The sequence below is a fragment of the Paramisgurnus dabryanus genome, chromosome 22 (genome assembly GCF_030506205.2).
Source record: "Paramisgurnus dabryanus chromosome 22, PD_genome_1.1, whole genome shotgun sequence".
Taxonomy (NCBI): domain Eukaryota; kingdom Metazoa; phylum Chordata; class Actinopteri; order Cypriniformes; family Cobitidae; genus Paramisgurnus; species Paramisgurnus dabryanus.
The window spans coordinates 28,880,099-28,905,126 of record NC_133358.1 but is presented as its reverse complement, the minus strand read 5'-3'; the positions used below and the strand labels follow the sequence as shown (position 1 = coordinate 28,905,126).

The 25,028-nt window shown below is 39.3% G+C and overlaps 1 protein-coding gene across 27 annotated transcripts in view; it reads right to left on the bottom strand.

Moving 5' to 3' along the window:
- The window catches only part of obscnb (obscurin, cytoskeletal calmodulin and titin-interacting RhoGEF b), a 64,112-nt gene that overhangs the window by 38,190 nt on the left and 894 nt on the right, over positions 1-25,028 (bottom strand). For 23 of the 27 annotated variants that reach the window (XM_065258638.2, XM_065258649.2, XM_065258650.2 and 20 more), the window contains exons 2-41: positions 22,359-23,460; positions 20,709-20,978; positions 20,367-20,627; positions 19,948-20,250; positions 19,570-19,836; positions 19,385-19,488; positions 18,977-19,145; positions 17,177-17,452; positions 16,421-16,696; positions 15,937-16,212; positions 15,168-15,443; positions 14,411-14,686; positions 13,970-14,245; positions 13,525-13,800; positions 13,090-13,365; positions 12,712-12,987; positions 12,232-12,507; positions 11,874-12,149; positions 11,341-11,607; positions 10,928-11,197; positions 10,527-10,793; positions 10,082-10,348; positions 9,472-9,584; positions 9,205-9,358; positions 8,961-9,122; positions 8,766-8,870; positions 8,364-8,630; positions 7,880-8,149; positions 7,080-7,346; positions 6,499-6,765; positions 6,122-6,388; positions 5,708-5,977; positions 5,353-5,622; positions 5,010-5,276; positions 4,420-4,686; positions 3,985-4,251; positions 3,416-3,682; positions 2,656-2,922; positions 625-687; positions 271-351 (exon numbers count right to left, since the gene is read on the bottom strand). In XM_065258638.2, the coding sequence (XP_065114710.1) occupies positions 271-351; positions 625-687; positions 2,656-2,922; positions 3,416-3,682; positions 3,985-4,251; positions 4,420-4,686; positions 5,010-5,276; positions 5,353-5,622; positions 5,708-5,977; positions 6,122-6,388; positions 6,499-6,765; positions 7,080-7,346; positions 7,880-8,149; positions 8,364-8,630; positions 8,766-8,870; positions 8,961-9,122; positions 9,205-9,358; positions 9,472-9,584; positions 10,082-10,348; positions 10,527-10,793; positions 10,928-11,197; positions 11,341-11,607; positions 11,874-12,149; positions 12,232-12,507; positions 12,712-12,987; positions 13,090-13,365; positions 13,525-13,800; positions 13,970-14,245; positions 14,411-14,686; positions 15,168-15,443; positions 15,937-16,212; positions 16,421-16,696; positions 17,177-17,452; positions 18,977-19,145; positions 19,385-19,488; positions 19,570-19,836; positions 19,948-20,250; positions 20,367-20,627; positions 20,709-20,978; positions 22,359-23,451 (10,465 nt within the window). In that variant the 5' untranslated portion in view covers positions 23,452-23,460. The remainder of the gene's footprint in view (positions 1-270; positions 352-624; positions 688-2,655; positions 2,923-3,415; positions 3,683-3,984; positions 4,252-4,419; positions 4,687-5,009; positions 5,277-5,352; positions 5,623-5,707; positions 5,978-6,121; positions 6,389-6,498; positions 6,766-7,079; positions 7,347-7,879; positions 8,150-8,363; positions 8,631-8,765; positions 8,871-8,960; positions 9,123-9,204; positions 9,359-9,471; positions 9,585-10,081; positions 10,349-10,526; positions 10,794-10,927; positions 11,198-11,340; positions 11,608-11,873; positions 12,150-12,231; positions 12,508-12,711; positions 12,988-13,089; positions 13,366-13,524; positions 13,801-13,969; positions 14,246-14,410; positions 14,687-15,167; positions 15,444-15,936; positions 16,213-16,420; positions 16,697-17,176; positions 17,453-18,976; positions 19,146-19,384; positions 19,489-19,569; positions 19,837-19,947; positions 20,251-20,366; positions 20,628-20,708; positions 20,979-22,358; positions 23,461-25,028) is intronic. The other 4 variants (XM_065258654.2, XM_065258667.2, XM_065258668.2 and 1 more) reach the window with 2 other exon arrangements.

Genomic DNA, 25,028 nt, shown 5'->3' with positions numbered 1-25,028 from the left:
TAATTTTGAAACAATGCCCAACCCTAGTAAAAGGTGTTTGAGACTTCACACCAAGCCACTAAATTAGAAACATAATTTCGAGGGGGTGGGTAACCCCCAATACTTAAAACTATAAATTACCAACAGCCAATATTTATACAGTAATTCATGCAAAAAAATAAAAATAAATAGGAACCGTTGACCCCTCAATCTCCCTCAAAAAAACCCAGCATTTTTAAGAGTGCATAAATTCGCTGTGCTACAAAAAGGTAATGTACATCAGTTTCATACCACTGAGTTGTTCCTCCTTTTCTCTCTTCTGATACATGGTGTCTGTTTCAGAGGCAGCAGATGCAATGAGGAACTTTGAAACTGTGATAAAAAACAAATTCACCTAAACTGAACATCTTTGTTAAAACCATAAGGATAACAAAAATGCAGAAAAAGCGAATCCTTTGTCAGGAAGGAAACATGGAGGTGTCCTTGCATAAAACTTGTTTTATACCATGATTTACTTTTTGTATGTATCGTATTAATGAAAGCCTAAAGCATTCAAAACAGCTCAATATTGGGCATCTATGCAAAAAGAAATCAGACTGCTGATCAAGAACCCATAAAGCACAGATCTGCACATTAGCTCCATACCACTGACTGATGCCTCTTCAGTTGTCTGCTTTTGAAGTCCTGGTTTGTACGAAGCCTTCAGCACTGTGACAGAAGATGTTCTGAGATGTAATTACCAAGTAAAATAATTATCCCAAGGAATGTGTAAAGCAGACACATATCCAAAGCCCAGCCATGGTGCATAGTAATCTCCAGTGTAGTGTAATGCAACGTCATATATTTTGACCTAACTCAGTTGTTTATGTACAAGTCTTAAAGCAGCTGAACAGGAAACATGCTGACAAAGAGAAAACAAGCCATACGTTTGAAACTGCAACAAATAACTATAAAATACACTTATAGCAGACAAGTAACAGAAATTATTTGAAGTAGGCCTACTCAAACCAACACACTTCCAAGGAGACAAACTGGTGACCCACATATCTGAAGCACATTCAGCAGTAGAAATGACATTAAGGTCCAAAATATTTTTATGTTTGCCAGTTCACTCAATATTTGACTAAAGTCACCTAAAATTATACTATGGGCAACAGAAAAGCAAGCCACAAGCTAAAGACAAAACTGACAGAAAGTACCAGAAACACATTTGAGGCGAAACTAAAACAGATGTCTGTCAGATAACAGCACAGCGGGTAGAGTAACAGCGGGATACAATAAATTGTTTGATAGTTATATTTGCACATACAAGCAAAAACATTGCAGAATGAATCTGTTCCATCAATCACTTCTGGCTTTCTACATGACTATTTTATCTGTAGGAGCATGTAAAGATAGCATAGTACCAAAACAAAGGGTTGTGAATATAAAAAGGATTCAAGACTTTGCAAAGTGAGAGACACCTGAAATGAACAACTACATTATATATTTTTGAAAGAAAAATTATTACAGAATAGATAAAAGAAATAATGAGACCACAAAAAGAGTTGTACGTCTGCGTAAAACCATGCAAATAGCAAGTAACCAGAGGATTAGCAAACTAAATCTATCTTAAAGACAAGCACCGCAGAAGAGGTTGCTGTACAGTAATATATTAGGATTAATGTCAGGAAAACATGACATTTCACCCCACAACCAAAAAAAAACAACGCTTTATAATAAGGTTGTTTTTGTTAACAATAGCAAATGCATTAACTAATATTAACTAAAAATGAGCAATATAGTTTATCAGTTAAAGAAAATGTTTAAAAAAGTTCACAAAAATGACTTTCTTACTTAGTAATTTTTCTTGTTTTTGGTACAAATATCTAAAAATTAGATCAATTAAATTAAATCGAGATGCATTTTCTTGATGAGTTAAATGAACTAAGAAAATAAGTCTAGAACTAAGAAAAAAAGTCTACCAAAAATATCAAATTTATGTGAATTTGTGATTAAAACAAGCAAAAATAATCTGCCAATGGGGAAAGATTTTTCATAAATTAAATCTTTGAGAACTAAAAACTAGACTTATTTTCTTTGGTAATTTTGCTCATCAAGAATTTTTAGATATTTGTACTTAAAATGAGACAAAAATACTAAGTAAGAAAGTCATTTTTGCAGTGTTGGTACCAAATGCACTGCAAAAAATGATTTTCAAGAAAAAAATTGTATTTTTGTCTTGTTTTCAGTAAAAATATAAAAAAATTCTTAAATTAAGATGCTTTTTCTTGATGAGCAAAACGACCCAAGAAAACAAGTTTAGTTCTTTAGTTTTAATTTTTCATGAATTTTTCTTGAATTTAGTGTTTAAGAAAAATGTTCAAGATTTTTTGCTTACCCCATTGGCAGATTTTTTTGCTTGTTTTATGCACAAAATCACTTAAATTTGAAATTTTTGGTCTAAAAACTAGACGTTTTGCTCATCAAGAAAAAGCATCTTAATTTAAGAATTTTTAGATATTTTACTGAAAACAAGACAAAAATAGTAAGAATTTTTTTTCTTGAAAATCATTTTTGCAGTGTGTAACTCAGTTCCAAACAATAGAAACATTTTGTCTTGACTGAGACTCGTGCCAAATAGTATTGAATCACTTATGGTTAAAAACTCCCAGAAAGAATAAGATTGGTTCTTACCCTTGATCTTCATATTGGCTGTGCTTTTCTTATCTCCACATACACACGTGTAGTCTCCTTCATCGTCAGGTTTAAGATCATTGATTTTTAGCTCCACTTTTGATGCAGTTTGCTTGATGATGTACCTCCCTCCAGACTGGATAACCTGGCTTCCTTTTTTCCACTGCACAGGGACGCCAGGTTTGGAAAGTTCACAGGACAGGGTAGCACTGCCTCCTTCATCACACTCCAGGTTCTTCAGCTCATGTGTGAAGACCACTGGCAGTTCTAAGGAACCAAGATGCAAGATATTGTTATGCTGCATAGACACCAAAGTGAAGCATTGGGTTCCTCGCTCTAGATTACTGTACTTGCGTGATTTAACTTTGTGTCATGCAGATTTTTAGCTTGAGTTGAAAGTTTTTGCTGCTATTCGCGTCTTTGCATTGACTTACTTTGTAATCTACTTGTGCAAAACTTTAGTTTGCGTTTGGTTTGTACGTTCCATTACACAACAAATGATGATATCACATCAGAGCTGGTAAGTTTAAGGTTACGGCAGACCTTTATGTGGCTTCCTAACTTATAACAAAAATGTTTTACAGATTTGGTGTCATACAATCCCACTAAGAAAGCAAAGGCTGTGCACAAAATTCCTGCATTACTGTAATAAAAATCCCTGAAAAATGTCAAACTTTAAGTAACAATATCAGACATAAACATTCTTCAAAACAGGCAGTGACATCATGCATGTGCATTTAATATAGTAAGTGATCCCTACCATTGACGGTAATGGTAGATGAGGTTTTGTTAAAGCCACAATCACAACTATAGACTCCAGCATCTTCAAGTTTGAGCTCAGTAATCTTCAGCTCAAAAGTAGATCCAACTTGGTCGATGTGGTACTTTCCTCCTGAATGGATCACTTGTGTTCCTTTCCTCCAAACCACAGGAACTCCAGGTTTAGAGAGTTCACATTGAAGAGTAACACTTCCTCCTTCTTCACACTCCTGGTTTTGGAGTTCACGTTTGAAGATCAGAGGTAATGCTAAGAAGCAATTGCCGAATTTGTTAGTAAGGGTTTCTTTTGTACAAAAACAAAAGAATTTTGACATGCAAAGACTTAACCTAAAAACAAGACACAATATAGGACACATACAAACATTGAACGTAAGATTGTACTCGACAAGATGCTATACCATTCATTGGTGTACTCTTACATTTAACGTGATACTACTGTATAAAATTCAAGGCCCATTTTGGCCCAAACCAGTAATGGTTAAATATAAGCTTTAAATATAACGCTTTGTACTCAGTTGAGTCAATTTAAATAGTTGAATAATCTCATACCCTTGATCTTAATGTTTGCTGTTGTCTTTTTGTCCCCACATAAACATGTGTATTGTCCAGCATCTTCAGGTTTAAGATCAACAATCTTCAGCTCAACAAGTGGTCCAGCTTGTTTGATGTAGTACTTTTCCCCAGAATGGATCACCTGTGTTCCTTTCCTCCAAACCACTGGAACTCCAGGTTTAGAGAGTTCACAACATAGCGTAACACTGTCTCCTTCTTCACACTCCTGGCTCTGTAGTTCACGCTTGAAGACCACTGGTAATGCTGAAGAGCAGTTGTTTGTTAAAGAAATCAAGAAGTGAGCTCATGTGGCTGACTACATACAGTATCTATTGAGAGAAAGATGATCCCTACCCCAGATCTTATACCCATAGAATTTAGTCTAAATCATATCAAATAATTGCACATAATTAAATAAGCTTTTATCCATACCGTTGACAACAACATTTGCTGTTGTCCTCTCGTTTCCACATTCACAGACATATTCTCCAGTGTCCTCGATCACTAAATCTGAAATCTCTAGCTCAAACACAGTGTCCTTTTGTGTTATCTTATATTTGCCACCATGTTTAAGACTTTCGCCTCCTTTCTTCCACTGCACTTGGCAGTCAGGTTTTGAGAGGACACAGGAAAGCAAGACTTTCCCACCCTCTGTAACCTGTTGGTTCTTCAGCTGCTCTTTGAACTTTGCAGGTACCACTGGAGAATTAAGAAGGACTTCGTTAAAATTCGACATATTTTTTGTTTACGGAATCCAGGATGGAGTAACGATGAGATGCAGGTAATAAATCAAGCTCTTTTCTTCATTAACAGTTAGAGAAATGTGTTTTGAAAAGCTAACAAAAACAAAATGGTCAATGGCATAAAAAGACTACAATTCAAACAGCAACATGCATGTATAGATTTCACTTGTAGCAGGTAAAACGAGCATTTAACTAATAGAAAGCTAAGCAGATCAAGTGATGCATTGAGAGGCAGAAAAATCAGCAATTTCAGCACACTTCTTGAAGTCAGGCTCTTACCTTTAATCGTTAACTTTGCTGTAGTCTTCGCAGAGCCAATGTCACAGGTGTATACCTCACTGTCGCTCTTCTCAAGATCCTTCACTTTGAGGATAAGGACCGTTCCCTTTTGTATCAGCTCGTACCTTCCTCCTGTCATGATCTCCTTCTTTCCTTTGAGCCAGGTGACTTTAGAGGCAGGGTGGGCTGTCTCGCATTCAACAGAGATGGTACTTTTCTCTTCCGCTGTGGTGTCGTTTAGCTCACAAATAAATTTGTTGGCCATTTCTATAAAGAAATTCCAAAATAAATACACTTTTAAAAAGTACAGCAAAAGTGATTTTAAAAAGAGTAATATCCTTGCCTTTGATCTCCAGTTTAGCCTTTGAGGTTGGACCACCAGCAACTTCACAGCTGTATTCACCAGCATCTTTGTCAGTGACATTGCGGACAGTCAGCCTTACGAGTGTCTGTGCCTGGCTGATCTCATATTTCTGGCTTTTCCTAATGGACTTGCCATCCTTGGACCACTTCACGTCCAGTCCAGGTTGAGAAAGTTCACAGGAGAATGTGGCATCTTCACCAGCTTTGACACTGACACTTTGAAGCTCTTTGGAAATAGTAGGAGCTTCACCTGAATGAAAAAATAAGACATGCTAAGTTTTATGTGGAACAGGAGTTATCCATTTCAATGCCATGTTGGTACAAGTTCTGCTTACCTTCAACAGACAAAGTTGCCTTTGAGCTCAAGTCCTTGAGGGAAAAGATCAGCTCACCAGAGTCAGAAGCTGAGACTCCTTTGATTGTTAAGGTGTATTTGCGTCCTCTGCTGCTTATTTGAAATCGTCCACCATCAGTGACGGGTTGGCCTTTTAGACTCCAGGTACACTTTTCTGAGCTTTCCCTGGACAAGATACAATCAAATGTGCAGCTTTCACCTGCTTTGGCTTCTACTGACTTAAGACGCTTGGTTATTCCGATTTGGATATCTGGGGTCAAAAGCAAAAAGATTTTTAAAAACACCAGCAAAGCTATGTCAGACGTTGTATCTATTGTACAGTGGATTTATTATTAGAATCCCTACACGTACAGGTACTGGAGCTTATTAGAACAATAATTGCTTGTCGTCATACCTCTGACAGTGACTTTGGACTTTGCTAGATCTGTGCCAAGATCACAACTGTACTCGCCAGCATCAGCTTGCGTGATGTCATGGACAATCAATCCCAAGGTCTTTCCGTCATGGAGGAACTCATACTTTTTGCTTGCTTCTAGGACTGTACCATCTTTACGCCACACAGGGGCAACCCTGGGTTTTGAGGCTTCACACTTGAGAGTAACTGTACCCTTCTCCTCTGCAACCACATCGTCCAGAGACTTCAGGAATACAGCCTTCTTCTCTGGATATAAGTAAAATAAAAGTATGGCTTTATGTTAAAACCTGCCGCCTTCTTCATCTAGGTGTATTCCATTTTCTGTAACCCTGATTATTATTATATTATCTTTTTACCTTTAACCTTTAGCAGGGCTGTTTCTGTCACATCCCTTACGCTGATGGAGACCTTCCCACCATCCTTAGGTGCAAGGTTCTTGAGAGTAAGGGTATGGGTCTTATCCACATGGGTGATGGAATTGACATCATTGTTGAAGAGTGGTCTGTCATCGAGCATCCACTGGACCTCTTCATCAGGATAGTTGATGTCACATGTGAACACAGCATCGCCATCTTCATCTATCACCAGGTCTGCTAGATGCTTTGTGATCTGGATTTTACGCACTGCGTATATGGCAGAAACATAAAAACATTATCAGGGTGAATTTTTATTTCAGCTTCTTAAACTTAAGACTGTCCTCAGCATAATTGTGTCATGATGTATTATTGCACTAAATATACATTAAAACATGTATTAACAAACTGATAAAAGCCTTAAAAAAAGTTCAGTACTTAATTTATTTGGCACCACTACAACCCACGTATGAAATAAGTGCATGGACTAACCTAAGCCAATCGGCCTAGCTCAAACAGGCTGGATGTATAAAGGGTATGCAATTTGAAACAACATACTCTGAATGCCTTCTCTATGACTTTACCTTCTACATTAAGATTGGCTTTGGTCTCACAGACCCCAACCCGACAACGATACTCTCCAGAGTCCTCTGCGCTCAAGGTCTGGATGGTCAGCTGCACACTGGCGTCCTTTTGCCTTATTAAATACTTGCTAGAAGCCTTCAAAGCAGTTTGGCCCTTAAACCACTGCACTTCTTTTGGTGGGGCAGAAAACTTACAGCACAGTGTAATGGATGTCTTCTCTTTCGCTATCGCATCTTTGAGTGGCTCCAAGACTTCAATAGGACGCTCTGAGGGATAATATGAAAAGCCACTTTAAAACGCAAACAAGAGTATTTTCAAAGGTGGAGAATTTGGTTAGTGGCATCCACATGCATTACCTAATGTGTGGTTCAGTTTGTTAATTTTTACATTTTGAATTTTGACTTTCATCATCTGCAATGTTTTTAGTTACATTAGTTACATCTGTAGTGCTTTTGCAACTTTACTATGTCTTGTCCAAGTGGACTTTTTTATAGAAGTGAAGGTTTTTGCCAAAAAAGCTTGCCTGCACTTAGAGGGTTTTGCAGCGAATGACAAATTTGTTAAATACCAATAAAATGACTAAAGTGACATTTGTTAAAATAAGGCATTTCACTTACTGAATAATAACCTTTTCATTGCCCTTAAAGTGTAATTACTGAACCTGAACACAAGAGCATGTTAAAAAAATTCTAATTTACAAGAAAACATGTCATTACTCAACTCTTGTTAATTGTTAATTGATGTTATTAGAATCAAATGGGGTGGGATGCATGTAGTTCTTGATAAACCAATCCCTGACCTTTAACTGTGAGCTCAGCTGTAGATTTGCTTTTGCCAGCAGTGAACTGTACAGTGCCTGACATGGCGACCTTGGTCTTCTTAAAAGTAAGGCGGTGCATAGTTCCTTCTTTCTCTATCTCGATATCCGCACTCTCCTTCAGCTGTTCCCCATTTAGTGTCCACTTCACTGGCTTAACCGTCTCCACGCTCACTTCCACCTCGAAATGGGCGGCAAAGGGCTCTGTCACCTCTACAGGACTCAGCTCTCGTACTATGCTGATCGCTTGCTCTAAAGTTGTGATAAGAAAGTATAGTGCTCAGAATGTTTATGTTTATTAAAATCGCATGGAAGTTAAATTTACATTAAGAGTTAACCGTACATAAGCACATCACATACCAAGGTTCAAGTATATTGCAGATCATTAGGAAACTGATGCATGTTGTATGAATGCAGTTTTTTCATCCTAAAATGTAATAATTACAGGAAATATATATATTTTTACCCTCTACAAGAAGTTGACATGACGTCTTATCATCAATGGCATCACACGTGTATGTATCCTCATCATCTGAGTCCACATCAATGATGGTGAGCTTCCTGTAGATGTCCTCACTGGTAATCTCATGCTTTTTGCTGGGTTTAATCTGAGTCTTGTTCTTGTACCATGTGACTTTAGCACTAGCCCGTGACACGTGACACTCTAAGTACGCTTTGTGTTTGTACATGGCGATTTTCTCCCTCAGTTTCTTCACAAATCTCACAGGCAGCTCTGTAAAGAGTAAAAAGGACCTTAGGGTTCTTGGTAGCTTGAGAGTAGGATTTGTTAGACAGTACAAGCACAGCATCAGATTTAGTTAATTATTCTTAATGCTAAATGCAAAATGTATTTATCCAAATCATAAACCTTTAACTTTCAGTTTAGCAGTCGATGATGCCTTCTCAGCTGTGAACCTGACCTCGCCTGCATCCTCAGCCTTCACAGATTTAAAGAGCAGAACGTATGTCCTGTCTGAAGTAGAGAGTTTTATTGGATTGGTGACTTATTGGAATTTATGATTTTTAAGCCCCTGCAAACTGCTGTTAACTCAGTTCAACTCACCCTCCTGCCTCATCTTTATGTTGTCTCCAGCTTTGAGTTTTGTGTCTCCTTTGTGCCATTGAGCCTCTACCTCATCGTGAGAGATCTCACAGATAAACGATGCACTCTCCTTCTCTGTCACCTCCAAATCCTTAAGTGGCTTCACAATCTTAATATCGCGAGCTGTGAGATTGTAAAATATTATTTTGAGATTATTTATTTTAATGACTGTCCAATTTAGTAAAAAAAGTGTATTCATCATTACCATGAACAGTGAGCTTGGCGGAAGTGTTGTCATCTGTTGTTTTACATATATATTGACCCTGGTCCTCATAGGCACAATTGTGGATGAGTAGACTGCGTTTGTTGCCCTGGGAATGGATGCCGTATTTCTTTCCTGGCTTCAGTTCGATCTCATCCTAGCAAAGTCCAAATGACACTTTCTTTGAGTTTCATATTATTTGATAAAAAAAATGTGTATTATGAAGCTAGATAATGTTTATTTCTGCAATTCTGAATCAAATACAAATACCTTAAACCACTTAACATCTGCATTTGCTCTTGACACCTCACATTCAAAAGTGACTTTCTCCTTTTCTGGACAACTGATATCTTGAAGAGGTCTGAGGATTTTTGCAGCAGGTTCTGTACACACAACACCAAAAATTATGTTTTCAATTGGGCTTTTTATCAAAGTGATGAACACAAAGAAGTTATGTTGAGGAATGTTTGTAACCAAACCAATCAGAAGCTAAATTTACTTCCAAAGTATCCTTTTTCCTACTTTGCAAGTAAATTAGGCTTCTGATCGGTTTGTTACAAACATTCCTCAAAATATATTCCTTCGTGTTCATCAGAACAAAGAAATTAATATAGGTTTGTAACAACATAAGAGGAAGTAAATAATTTTGGTTAACTATCCCTTTAAGACAGGGGTGTCCAAAGTCGGTCCTGGAGGGCCTGTGTCCTGCAGAGTTTAGCTTAAACTTCCCTCAACACACCTGCCTCAAAGTATCTAGTCTGCCTAGTAAGACCTTGATTAGCTGGATCAGGTGTGTTTGATTACGGCTGGAATAAAACTCTGCAGAGACAACGGCCCTCCAGGAGCAGGAGTGGACACCCCTACTTTAAGATAAACACACCTGTAATAATGAGTTTTCCAGAAGTATGAACATCCTCAGCCTGGAATGTGATTGTTCCACCATCACTAAGCTTTAACTGGGACAAAGTCAGGCAGTGCTTGTTGCCAAGTGCTGAAATGAGGATATTGGATGCTACCCGTAGTTTCTTGCCATCTTTAGTCCATGAACCTTCTACATCAGCCTTGCTGAGCTCCACCTCCATTGTAACAGTATCGTTTTCTTTTACTTTCATCTCTTTCAGGCCTTTAACCACCTGAATCTTCTTAACTGTATTCGAGAACAACAAAGAAAAAATGGGTGAAAGACTTGATGTGCCCAGTACATAGATCCTTGTTTGTTTGGTGCAATGTTTATTGGGTTATAAGTGGTTTCAACGGATGCAACATATCTGAACATAACATCAAACAGTATATAAACAACTTTAATGTTTTAAAGGAAAACGTACTCTCTACTGTTAGTTTGGCCTGGGTCTTGTCATCCAGGGTTTCGCAGGAATAGTGGCCTCTGTCACCATATGCCACACTCTTGAGGACCAGAATCTGCTTGGCACCATCAACATGGATCTCCATATTTCCACCGGGTTGTAGTACCACACCATTTTTCATCCACTTGACATCTGTAGAGGGTTTACTGAGCTCCACTTCGAACCGAACTGTATCCTGCTCCTGAACTGTGATATCTGCAAGCTTCTTTTTGAAGGTCACAGGAAGCTCTGCAACAGACATCAATGAAAATTTGTCTATACATTTGCAGTGAAATACAGACCTTGTAACTTCAAAAATGCAAATGAAAAAGAGTCATAAATGTATAACCCTGTATGTGGATACTCTTAGCTGTAGTTCTTACGTTGTACTTGCAATGTGGCTTTGCACACTTTGCCTTCGGCATCAATACTAATCTCTCCTGCATCCTCCTTAGTAACAGCCGTGATAGTGAGGGAGTGACTGCTTCCTCCATGAGCAATCTTAAATTTAGGACTGGCTAGGATGGGAACATCATTACGCAGCCATTTGACGGATACATCAGAAGGTGTGATGGAGCATTTAAAAATGGCATCTTTGCCTTCATTTGCAACCATGTTGTTTAGCTTGGTAGTGAACCTCACAAGACGTGGGGCTGAAATGTGATGAAGAGTTGAAAAGTTAGCTCAAAGAACTGATAAGAAGAACATCCATTGCTTAAAACAAGTTTAATTGGTCAAGTTGGTTCATTTTGAATTGATGACTTTCAATACGCAGACATGGGCATTGATGACTTACCTTTTGTGGTAACTTTGGTAGAGGTCTTGTCATCTTTGCATTCACAGCTGTAATCACCTTCGTCCGCCTGAGTCACAGCAGACACAGTCAAGATGCAGTTGGTGCCATCAGTACGGATACTGTACCTGCCACCCGGTTTGATTTCCTTGCCATTTTGCCTCCAAAGAACGTTAACTGTTTCTTTGTTGAGACCACAGGAAAGGATCATGGTGCTTTCTAATACTGCACACACTGGCTGCAAAGGCACCACAAACTTTAAAGGTGTCTCTGTGGGTAAACAGTAAAAACATGTTTGTGATCCTTGAAGAATTAAGTTGAATATGCCTTTGGTAAATCTAGCAATTGCTATCAGAGCTTCAGCTAATGCCCTGCAGATACTTTAGATGAACAAATGGAGGTCATGCTGCATGGTGGACGTTAGGGTTAGGGTTAGTAGTTTTAACAAAAGATTTTAAATTGCTGAGACTACTGCACATTAACTCTTAGGAGATGACTCAATAATTATTTATCAAACACTGCATATCAGCTTTTACCTTTGACCTGAACCTTGAACTCCATCTTGTCATCAACAGTCTGGCAGGAGTAAGTGCCAGTATCTTTGGTATCAGAAGACTTCACAACAAGGACACGTGAGCGACCTTCTTTTTTTATCTCATACTTTGATCCTTCTTTTATTTCCACACCATCCCTGAACCACTTGACATTACAACTCTCAGAAGTCACTTCGGTTTTCAAAACAATCTTCTCTGTTGTATCTACTACCAGTGTATCCTTTGTCACTGATGTCTTCTGGAATTTGGCAGGGACATCTGTGAAGGTAAAAGTAAATGAAGGTACTCGTTGAGCTTCACTGAGGCTTGAAAATCAAATATCATGTCAAAGACATCTCACCTTCCACCTTAATCCTAAAGACCAGTTTCTCATTTCCAACTTCACAGGTGTATTCTCCAGCATCCTTCTTCTCCACGCTTTCCAGTTCCAGCTGACGGCTGGTACCCTTTGACTCTATGTGGACACTCTTACTGGAGCTCAACTGTTTGCCATCCTTGAACCATTTCACCTCAGTCTTAGAGTCAGAAACTTCACAGCTCAGTGTGGCTTTTTGGGAAACTGACACCTTCACTTCTTTCTGATAGGTGTCCTTGTTGGTGAAGACTGCTTTGGGCTCTATCACGGAAGTATAAAGAGAGGTCATCCAAAGTCATTAAGTCAGTAAGGTACAAAGTCTCACTTATTCAGAAGTACTGATGATCCAAAAAACATAATGAAAATGTTATTGGGTGTGATTACCAGAAAGCAACCACAAAGTCTAAACAATACCCCATGCGCATAATCAAAATAAGTTGTTCAAAAAGATTTTCCATACAGTACCTGTCACCAGAATCTTAAAGACCAGCTTCTCATTTCCAGCTTCACAGGTGTATTCCCCAGCATCCTTCTTCTCTGCACTTTCCAGCACCAGCTGACGGCTCTTGGCCTTTGACTCTATGTGTACATTCTTACTGGAGCTCAACTGCTTGCCATCCTTGAACCATTTCACCTCAGTCTTAGAGTCAGAAACTTCACAGCTTAATGTGGCTTTCTGAGAGGTTGATACTTTGATGTCTTTTGGATAGGTATCTTTGTTTGCGAAGGCAGGCAGAATGTCTGGTGGGCAGTCATGGTGATACAATATTAAAAATAATATTTTTTGAGTAAATATATTATTCAAGTTGTTTTCAATATGGTAAACAAAGATGTCTTCCATACCTGTGACTTGAATCTTAAAGGTCAGCTTCTCATATCCGGCTTCACAGGTGTATTCTCCAGCATCCTTCTTTTCCACGCTTTCCAGCACCAGCTGGCGGCTCTTGGCCTTTGACTCTATGTGGACACTCTTACTGGAGCTCAACTGCTTGCCATCCTTGGACCATTTCACCTCAGTTTTAGGGTCACAAACTACACAGCTCAATGTGGCCTTTTGGGAAACTGATACTTGGACTTCTTTCTGATAGGTGTCCTTGTTGGAGAAGGCAGCTTGAACGTCTGGTGGGATAATCATAAGGTTTCAATACAGTAAACATGAAAACTACCAATCAAATCAAGTGAATATTTATTGCCACACATTGAGGACTGTTGAAATTTGTTTCTGCAACCTTTCAGTGTGAGCCACAAAAAAAGCAAACAAACAATGCGTGTTCTCACCTTCCACCTTAATCCTAAAGACCAATTTCTCATTTCCAACTTCACAGGTGTATTCTCCAGCATCTTTCTTCTCCACGCTTTCCAGCACCAGCTGGCGGCTCTTGGCCTTTGACTCTATGTGGACACTCTTACTGGAGCTTAACTGCTTGCCATCCTTAAACCATTTCACCTCAGTTTTAGAGTCAGAAACTTCACAGCTCAATGTGGCTTTCTGGGAAACTGACACTTTGACTTCTTTCTGATAGGTGTCCTTGTTGGAGAAGGCAGCTTGAACGTCTGGTGGGATAATCATGAGGTTTCAATACAGTAAACATAAAACCCACTAATGAAATCAAGTCAACACTTAATGCCACACATCAAGGACTGTTCGAATTTGTTTCTGCAACCTTCCAGTATGAGCTCCACCCAAAAAAAAAACAAGTCAACAAACAATACATGTTCTCACCTTCCACCTTAATCCTAAAGACCAGTTTTTCATTTCCAACTTCGCAGGTGTATTCTCCAGCATCTTTCTTTTCCACGCTTTCCAGCACCAGCTGGCGGCTCTTGGCCTTTGACTCTATATGAACACTCCTACTGGAGCTTAACTGCTTGCCATCCTTGAACCATTTTACCTCAGTTTTAGAGTCAGAAACTTCACAGCTCAATGTGGCTTTCTGGGAAACTGACACTTTGACTTCTTTCTGATAGGTGTCCTTGTTGGAGAAGGCAGCTTGAACGTCTGGTGGGATAATTATAAGGTTTCAATACAGTTAACATAAAACCCACTAATGAAATCAAGTCAATACTTATTGCCAAACACTGAGGATTGTTGGAATTTGTTTCTGTAACCTTCCGGTACGAGTCCCCCCCAAAAAACAAGCCAACAAACAATACATGTTCTCACCTTCCACCTTAATCCTAAAGACCAGTTTCTCATTTCCAACTTCACAGGTGTACTCTCCAGCATCTTTCTTCTCCACGCTTTCCAGCACCAGCTGACGGCTCTTGGCCTTTGACTCTATGTGGACACTCTTACTGGAGCTCAACTGTTTGCCATCCTTGAACCATTTCACCTCAGTTTTAGAGTCAGAAACTTCACAGCTCAATGTGGCTTTTTGGGAAACTGACACTTTGACTTCTTTCTGATAGGTATCCTTGTTGGAGAAGGCAGCTTGAACATCTGATGGAAATTATATTGTTTCAATACAGTAAATGTGAAAAACACAAATAAAAGCAGGTCAAATTTTTTTTTGCCACACATTAAGGGCCGTTGGAATTTGTTTCTGCAAACTTCAAGCAATGTAACTATGAACTAAGTGCATTTTGGCACTGGAGAAACCTGGTGTTAGATTCATTTCCCAAAGGCACAATGGTGATGGTTTATGGCTTGCTTTTTATAGATTGAACCAGCCAGCAAGTCTCCTTTGGTCAACTGCTTTATTAGACACTATGCTGCATTTACAGCACTTTTGTTCGAAAAAATTACATATCTATGGCCCACTAACTTCCAAGCACTTACCAGGCTAAATCAGCTTAGATAGACAAAGAAAAATGTAATCGTTCTCTTTATGAGGTTAGGCAAATGGCAAACACTTTTGTTTTATGTAATGTCATGTTTGAATTTTTCAGTGTGAGCCACAAAAAACAATCCATGTTCTCACCTTCTACCAGAATCTTAAAGGTCAGCTTCTCATTTCCAACTTCACAGGTGTATTGTCCAGCATCCTTCTTCTCCACACTTTCCAGCACCAGCTGACGGCTCTTGGCCTTTGACTCTATGTGGACACTCTTACTGGAGCTCAACTGCTTGCCATCCTTGAACCATTTCACTTCAGTTTTAGAGTCAGAAACTTCACAACTCAGTGTGGCTTTCTGGGAAACTGACACTTTGACTTCTTTCTGATAGGTGTCCTTGTTTGAGAATGCAGCTTGAACATCTGGTGGGATAATTATAACGTTTCAATACAGTAAACATGAAAACCACAAATGAAATCAGGTCAATATTTATTTCCACATATCGGGGATTGTTGGAATTTGTTTCTGCAACCTTCAAGCAATGTAACCATGAACTTAATGCATATTGGCACAGGAGAAACCTGGTGTTAGATTCATTTCTCAAAGGCACAATGGTGATGGTTTATGGCTTGCTTTTTATAGATTGAACCAGCCAGCAAGTCTCCTTTGGCCAACTGCTTTATTAGACACTGTGCTGCATTTACAGCACTTTTGTTCGAACAAATTACATAGCTATGGCCCACAAACTTCCAAGCACTAACCAGGCTAAATCAGCTTGGATAAGCAAAGAAAAATTTGATGGGTCGCTTCATGAGGGTAGGCAGATGGCAAAACTTTTGTTTTACATAATGTCATGCTCGAATCTTTCAGTGTGAGCCTCAAAAAACAAGCCAGCACACAATGGCATGTTCTTACCTTCCACCAGAATCTTAAAGGTCAGTTTCTCATTTCCAACTTCACAGGTGTATTCCCCAGCATCTTTCTTCTCCACGCTTTCCAGCACCAGCTGACGGCTCTTACCCTTTGACTCTATATGGACACTCCTACTGGAGAACAACTGCTTGCCACCCTTGAACCATTTCACCTCAGTCTTAGAGTCAGAAACTTCACAGCTCAATATGGCTTTCTGAGAGGTTGATACTCTGACTTCTTTCTGATAGGTGTCCTTGTTGGAGAAGGCAGCTTGAATGTCTGGTGGGATAATCATAAGGTTTCAATAAAGTAAACATGAAAACAACTAATGAAATCAAGTCACTATTTATTGCCAAACTTTGAGGACTGTTGGAATTTGTTTCTGCAACCTATGCTGAGAACCTAAGCAAAGAAAATTTGGATAGGCCTTTTCATAAGGGTAGGCAGATAGCAAACACTTTTGTTTTACACAATGGCATGTTCTCACCTTCCACCAGAATCTTAAAGGTCAGCTTCTCATTTCCAACTTCACAGGTATATTGTCCAGCATCGTTCTTCTCCACGCTTTCCAACACCAGCTGACGGCTCTTACCCTTTGACTCTATATAGACACTCTTACTGGAAAACACCTGCTTGCCATCCTTGAACCATTTCACTTCAGTCTTAGAGTCAGAAACTTCACAGCTCAATGTGGCTTTTTGGGAAACTGACACTTTGACTTCCTTCTGATAAGAGTCTTTATTTGAAAAAGCAGCCTGGGTTTCTGAAAGAACATTTATGTGTCATTTTTATCATTACTGTCTACTGCTTGGATGATGCATCAGAAAAGCATGAGGTGCTGGAATGCACGTACTCTTTGAAGGACAAGCAAAAATATCTTGCAAATGAATTAAAAGAAAAACACAAACCATACACACAAAATGGATTTAAATGTTTCTTTCTAAATTCTATTAATGTTTCCCAGACAGATTTTATCTCTAAAAGCAGTGGTCAATTATTGTTGATGAACTAATATTGGCCACATTTGACATTGACATGATAAACGGCAATATATACTTTATATATAACTGATATAACTATTCATTTATTAACTCATTTATTAGTTGAATGAACATTTAGCGTTCGGCTACACCACCACTGTTCAAGAAAACCATAGTTATGACATTAATTAAGTATTCTGGCATGTTTGATTAATCATGTTCATTAAATCTTTTAGTTTTAGACTAATTAGCACTATTCTTACCTTTTATCTTGACCAGGAATGTCATCTTGTCCTCTTGCGTTTCACATGAGTAGCGTCCTTCATCGCTCTGCTTGGCACCCTTGATGATCAGCTTTCTTTGTGTCCCCTGAGAGACAAAGGTTGTCCTTGTGTCCTCTATTATTTCTTTCTGATCTTTTTTCCACACAACAGTGGTTCCAGAAGAAGCAACCTCACAGCTCAACACCACGTCACCCATCAGAGCATTGCTCTCCTGGGTCTGGGCCCTTGGCTTGTTAACAAACTTAGATGGTTCTTCTGTTAGGGAAAATTGAGGTTTAGATACCAAAAAGTTGGTTTTAACGTGAAATGGATTATACAGCATAAAAATAGGTATATCCAGTGTCCATCATGTGACACTGAACACACAGGTAACTTTCGCTGTCCCAATTTAATTTAATTTGATCAGGAACTGGCAGTACTGTAACATCTAACTGCCTATGGGAAAACATGTGTTCATAATAAAAAATAGTATACTTTAGTACAATAAGTTAACATGTACTTGCCTAGTCAGTAGAATGTATGGTGGGGGACCATCACGATAAGGTGTTATCAGATATTAAACGGTCTACTAGTACTCTAATGATAGCTAGTTGACTTGTAAGTGTTACGTTCTTTAAAGTCAACAGAATGTTAAAAGGAACCATTAAAATAAAGTGATACCATCATGTCTAATAGTCAAGTATATTGAATATGATGACTGCTAGCGTATGTACTTGACAACACACCCTCCCAACACTTCCTGTTAAGTGTTGCTTTAGCCCAGCTGTTCCTGGCTGTCACCACTGACCTCTTACACCATTACGCTGGGATAGGAAGCACTGACTACACAACACTTATTTTAACTGTTGGAATATGGAAATCCCCACATAGTACAGCATGCATCTTGTGTACCTCTCTTATAATATATTTATGTCAAATATTATAAGTCAAATAAGTTTGTATCCAAACCCCATACTACATGGGGTTAAATGTATTTATAAAATTTAATTTAAATGTAAATTAAGTTAACTGTAATTTAATACTTTATAATAATGTTGGATTAGTTAACTCTTTCCCCGCCAGCATTTAAAAAAAAAGTTGACAGCCAGCGCCAGCATTGGCAATTTTCACAAAAGTTAAATGCCTTCCAGAAAATGTTCTTCTTTAAATATATAAACAAACAATATATCAGATGAAAGAACAGACCCTCTGCTTTCAAAAAAAAAAAACTTTCATCCTACCTTCATTAGTTGTCTTGTAATCACCTCTCAAACATGGGTAGGTTTCTTCAAAAACACCCAATTTTGAGCAAAAAGCTGAGATAATTCAATTTTTGCGAAGGACTTTTGATAGAGTTCAGATGCAGAGCGATCTTTAAAACATACACGGAGTTCTTTCTCTTTCACGTGAGGCGCTATAAGTATTGCGGAAAGACGGAAAATGTCGTCATTGGCGGGGAAGCGTTTTCTCTTAATTGAGGAGATATCTCGTCAATGGCGGTGAAAGAGTTAATGCATTCAAAATCAACGTAAATCTTGGCATAAGTTAATACACAACTGGTATAAACAATTGTATTGGCATTAAATAACATTAAAAAAAATATACATGCTGATAAACAATATTGCTTATTGTAAGTTCATCTTAGCTAATGCATTTACTAATGTTAATAAATACAACCTTATTGTAAAGTGTTACAGCTTTTGTTTTAATTACAAAGGGAGTAGATGCTATTAAAATAGCACACAACATAATTAAAGTGTAAAGTAGAAATATATATGGCATTGAAAATAGCTTTATTACCTTTAAGGGCAAGATGAACAGATATTTTATCACCATCACAGATGCACTCGTAGATGCCCACATCTTCATGGGTAACGTTGTGGACTGTTAGTATCCGTTTGCAATCCACACTTGTTGCTTCATATTTTTTCCCCATCCTCAACTCTTTTCCGTCCTTCATCCAGACCACCTGCAGCACAGACCGTATATGTACTGAAGTTAGGCATCGAGAAGAAATTTGACACATTGACCAAATACCCTGATGGCTACACATTTAACAGACGTCTGTACATTTGTAAAGCAAGTGCATATATAAGAGTCTTTTGTTTTAAAATATATGCCATTTCTGCATTACTATCATCACAAGATGGAATATCAAAAATGATTTCAAAAATAATAATCATTTCTAAAAATAAAATTGTGCATCACCTGGACACTTGAATCGGACACTTCTGTGTACATCTGTGCTGAGGAATGTACACTGAAGGTAAACACCTCCACTTGAGATGACTTGATGAAGCGTGCACGTGGAGCTAGAAAGGAAAAATATAATTGTTTTTGTCTATCACATGTTCTGGTAAGTCTGCTTTTCAGACCCACACTTTATTTCTTACCCTTTACACTGAGGGTTCCCGTGCTCTGAGATCCACCACCAACAAATTTGACCTGCGCCCCATCCAGTCCCATGGACACCTCCCTGATGACCAATGTGTGTGTGTTCTTTGAACGTGTGATCAGGTACTCAGATCCACTACGGATCATTCGATCATTTATGCTCCAGGAACCTGAACATACAGCTGACAGCTCGACAGTGAAGGTAGCTTCTTCACCAGCATGTGCACTACAGTTTACAAGGCCTATCTTCACTGACGCTGTGGGCTCTGACCGGATAAAGCAAAAAAATATTTACTGGTAAAGCTTAACATTCTGGACATTAAAGAAAGTCTACTGTACTGTCTTCCCATAGCAAGCAACTAGAAATGATTTCTTACCAAGGTAGAACGTTCCAGGAACCTCCAAATAAGCACTCTGGCCAAAATCATTGACTGCCGAGATACGGAACTGATAGCTTGCTTCCTCTGGGATGTTGCTAATGGTGTATTCAGTGGTAGACACAGATGTAGTAGTGATTTTAACCCAGGTTTGGACTCCCACCTTCCTGCGCTCCACAATATAGCCAGTAATGGGGACAGGCCGGTCAGTGTCTGGTGGGGACCAGCCCAGCGTGATAGATGAATCTGTCTTATTCCGCACCACTGGTTCAACTGGGGGATCTGGTGGATGTTTCCTCGGTGCTGAGATCAAATGTGTCAAATTTAAAGTGATGTTATAGACACATTGCCTCTGTAAACATATTATGGTAGATAAGTATTTTAGCACAGAAGATGGGCTTTTTTCGACCCATACCCACCAGTGACAGAGAAGCGAGTGGATGTCTTGCAGTCACGGGCGATGAAGGCCACCTCACCCGAGTCCTCTGTGGTACATTCACGAATAGTTAAGGTGTACTGTCTGTTTATGCGGGCAATGATAATTCGGGAGTCCTCTTTTAGCCTCTCTCCATTCCTGGTCCAATATGCATCGTCTACTGGTTGCTCCAGTTCCACGCAGAAAATCACTGTATCACTAACTGGCACCACTGTCTTCCTGGGCAGCTTTTTAGTGATGTTGCCTGGAATTGTCGAGAGGAGACTCAATTAAACAAAATCAATTCTTTGGATAAACTATACATAAATGGTGTTCAGAGCTTTACCCAGAACTGTTAGTTCTGCCACAGTGCGACTGCCCTCCTTCATCTCGCAGATATAGACGGCATCATCGTTGGTGGTAACATTGGTAATTATGAGCCGGCGCACGGTGCCCTCCTCATTCATGTGGTACTTGGAGCTTTCTTCTAGACGAGTCTCTTCCATGTACCAGCTAGCTTTGGTGTTTGGCATTGGTACCTCACAATGCAGAGTCGCCATTTCCTTTTCCTTTACCTCAACATCCTGCAACTTTCTCTTGAATGGAATCTTTGGCTCTGACAAGGATACATATTAGTGAGCATAATTTTTTTTAAGTGACATAAGTTATACAATATGGAACCTGACTAGTGAGAATTAAGCAGCCCTTTTAAATAATTATTGAACACCAATTCAGCATCTACAGTATGGCTATATTCAACGTGAGAACCGGTTAATCTACACAAGTTGATCTATACACAGATTATGGGAAGGGCAATTTGGCATCTCCAATAAACCTAACTTGAATGTGTTTGGACTGTGAGAGAAAACCTGAGTAAACCCACACTGACACAGGAAAGACCTCCTGACCCAGCCAAGGTTCCAGTCTGGGACCTTCTTGGTGTGAGGGAACAGTGCTCCCCACTGAGCTACTGTGCCACCTGCCCTTCACATAAAGTGCATGCATTGTTGATGCGATGCCTAAATTGGTGAAATATATTTGGTAAAAAAAAGATCTGTCTATAAACAATGGTTTAAAAATCAGTCACTGAAAAACTAGACTTGATCAACCACTATTCTTAATATGTGGGCTTGTTTTTGTTAGACTGCCAACCAGTTTTCTGATAACCTCACTAGTTGTCTCATAATCAAAAACGCAAATCTCCTCCCCTCCTTAAAACGATCTCTCTTTACTTCCGGTCATATGGTATGGCAGGTGGGCCATTTCACTCGTATATACGTCACTACGGGGAAAATAAGACAATTGCTACTTCCATTTCATGGCGACTTTAAATTAACCTGTTTACACAAACAACCTTACAAATGTCATGAACCTTCACACTCTTAACTATTATACAATGATATCAAGTCACTTTGGATTGGAATGACAGAAAGGCATCTGGCTAGGTTTCTGTGACCTTTCTCTAAGGTGCTTATGGAGTGAGAGATTAAGGCACATGTACAAGGCAGCAAAACATGATTGCCACACTTTTAGCTAAAATTAGATATGACCGCTTAATTTATACACAATGTGTTGAAGATTATAATGTTGCATTTGTTAACAACGACTGTTCTAGAATAACTTTGGATTATGGATCGATAGTAAATGTAGAAGTCCCACAAGACGTGATATGGAAAGTCACCAACTCAGTGGCGTCAGATGTGACAACTAACCATCACAACAACTGTGAACTAATCATCACCAGCAGAAAATAGGTGTAATGCTACACCCTGTTAAAGAGTCTTGCTAGCACTTTACCGCGATGAGATTAAGGTGAATGGCAAAGATGACTATCAGACTTAATTTCAATTTTTAAAATGCTGAATGTGTAGAGCCATCTGTATTTGTAAATTAAATCTAATAGTAAGTACTATGTCCATTGGAAGACTTTCTTTCACATATATTCAGTTTGGACTTGAGACACAGTACTATAATATATAATAGATTTAACTCATACCTTTAACAGTCACTAGCACAGCGCTGTAGGTTTGTCCAGCCATGTTGGATGCATTGCAGGTATACAGCCCATTATCATTTTGCTTGCAGTAGAGGACCTTGAGGATGAAATTCTCTGCCTGATCCTCATACATAACATGTCTGCGGCCCTCGCCAATGTTAACCCCATCCTTCCGCCAGATAATCTGTGGTTTAGGATGGCCTGTGACGAAACAGCTGAGCTTGGCATGTTTACCCTCTGTCACTGTACAGGTGCGGGTAAACACACCTTTAGGCAACATGCTCGCCAAGGCCAAGGCAGAAACCCTCTGCTCATGATCGTAGGACCCAAAACCGAAGCTGCCATGTTCTTCTGAGATTTTTGAGGAGGAGGTTGTGGTGCTTTCTGTGGTGCGGTAGATGGAGATGTCCTTTTGCATCTCTTCTTTTCGCTTCTGCATGTGTGAGAGGAGGGATGTGCTCTTGTCTGCATTGAGCGAACGAGTGTCCTGCATGTCCACCACCAGAGCGGCAGCGGATTGAGCACGACCAATGGAGTTCTGCACCCGACAGGTGTACGAACCACTGTCCATGCTCCGGACGCTTTGGATCCGCAAGGAGCTGGATTCGCTATCTGAGGTAATCTTGATGCGGTTGGTCTCACTCAGGTAGCGGCCATCCTTTTCCCAGTCAAAATTTGGTGTTGGATGGGCTGCAACACGGCAATAGAAGGTCACATCCCCGCCTAGACCCACTCGGCTGGAGACAGGCTTCACTATAAAGACTGGAGCACGATCTCCCACAGCTGACGGCAATCCTACTTTCAGGGTAACGGCTGCATACGCCTCTCCGACATTGTTCTTGGCACGGCAAATGTACTGCCCACTGTCTTCTAGCGTTAGATCGTAGATAGTGAGTCGATAAACGTCCCCATCCTCAACCGTTTTGAAGCGCCCCCCTGCCGAAAGAATCAGTTTTTCTTTCTCCCAAGTGACGGCAAGTACAGGGTTTCCTACGATAGTACAGCTGAGGGAAGCATCTCGTCCCACACTCAGTTGAAAGGCCTTAGGTCGAGTTAGAAAGCGTGGAGCCCCACCAAATAGATTCTGATCCATTATTGCTTCCTGTAGAGATGAAACAACACTAAAGTGAAAGCTGTTTGTATTTGTATATTGTCTTAAATAGAATCAATACAAGACATGGAGATGCTAACATAGATTTTGAAATAATTTAATAAAAATACAAGTTCGATTAAGTGCAGCGCAGTTTTGTACGTGCACCCTAACCCAAGCAAAACATTTTCACAAACTTACTGATTTCTGCCCTCCTACAGTATAAGATCATGACAGATTATACCGTGTGATATAGATCTAATAAACTTGGGTAGGATATAGACTGTACAATACAGAATGTTATGGTGCATTTATACCAGACGTGAATGAAGCATGAAGCACGTGTGATTTACATGTTAACTCAATGCAAAGACGCGATAGACATCATACGGCGCGATTCACCCAAATTACGAGAGTTAAAAAATCTGAACTTTAGCGGATATTTGTACTGCATTAACCTATAAGGAGCTTGCTCTAGTAGTGAGGTGATTACGATGTAGTGGGAAGGCACAAAAATTTAACAGTACAGCGTCGCTGTATGTGGACACTCAGAGCTGTAAGATACATCTTCGTACTTTTATAGAAACAGGAATAAAAAGGATCTTCTGCAGTGAGGCGGTCGGACAATCTGAGCTCTTTACTCAATTTGAGCTATACATATTGAGACTACAAGCTAGCTAAAGCCGGCAAATTGAGTGTATTCACATCTGAATTTCACATGCAAATGACGCAAGTTAACTCAAAAATGTTTAAATCCCCAACTACACGCAAACCGCGATTTATTCGCTTCATTCGAGTCAGGTATGAACGCACAGTAAACCTTACCAATATGTACAGTACTACTGAATATTTATCAAGACTATTGCCATGTTAAGCTCAGTAGTATCTTCACATAGTTAACACAGTACTATTCGGACGGGATTAGTTTCACATAGGGAGGTGCAGCAAGTTTTATTAGAGCTTCTCGGTTAAACGTATTTAACTTTTAGCAATACATCGCATTGATCAATACGTCATTTTATGTTGCATTTTCATTGGGTACTTGTAGGATCATGCTACATTTCTGACACTGCTTGCAGACTATCTTTGATCGCAAGACTGTGACAGCTGTCTTTGAATCTCTCCTACCGTATGTCAAAGGACCACCGTTTAGGAGTTACGATCATAGAAATCATCAAATATTTCATGATGGCCATCTTTCATTTGAGACGGCTGAAAATCATGCAGTGTGAACCCGGCTTAATACTGTATAGGCTACTAGATGGTTTTACTGTCTCTTTTTTTGGTAAGTAAAATAAAATAAACAATTGTACTTTGCTGCATTCATCAGTACAGAACAAATATCAACAGAAAAAAAATGGGGTCAGTTTAGTCTGGAAGATCCCAGACTCACAAAAGCAGATTTAATCCTAGATAAGGTAAGATTTAAACCTCCTGTATGAACTCAGGAGTTAAATAGAGAACCCTGTGCCTGACCTCTAGATAATTTTAGGAGACCTGTTTCTGTAATTAGTGTACTGTAAGTCGGTGTGAATAAAAAGAGTGTACTGATGACACGACTAATGACAATGTAACTAATA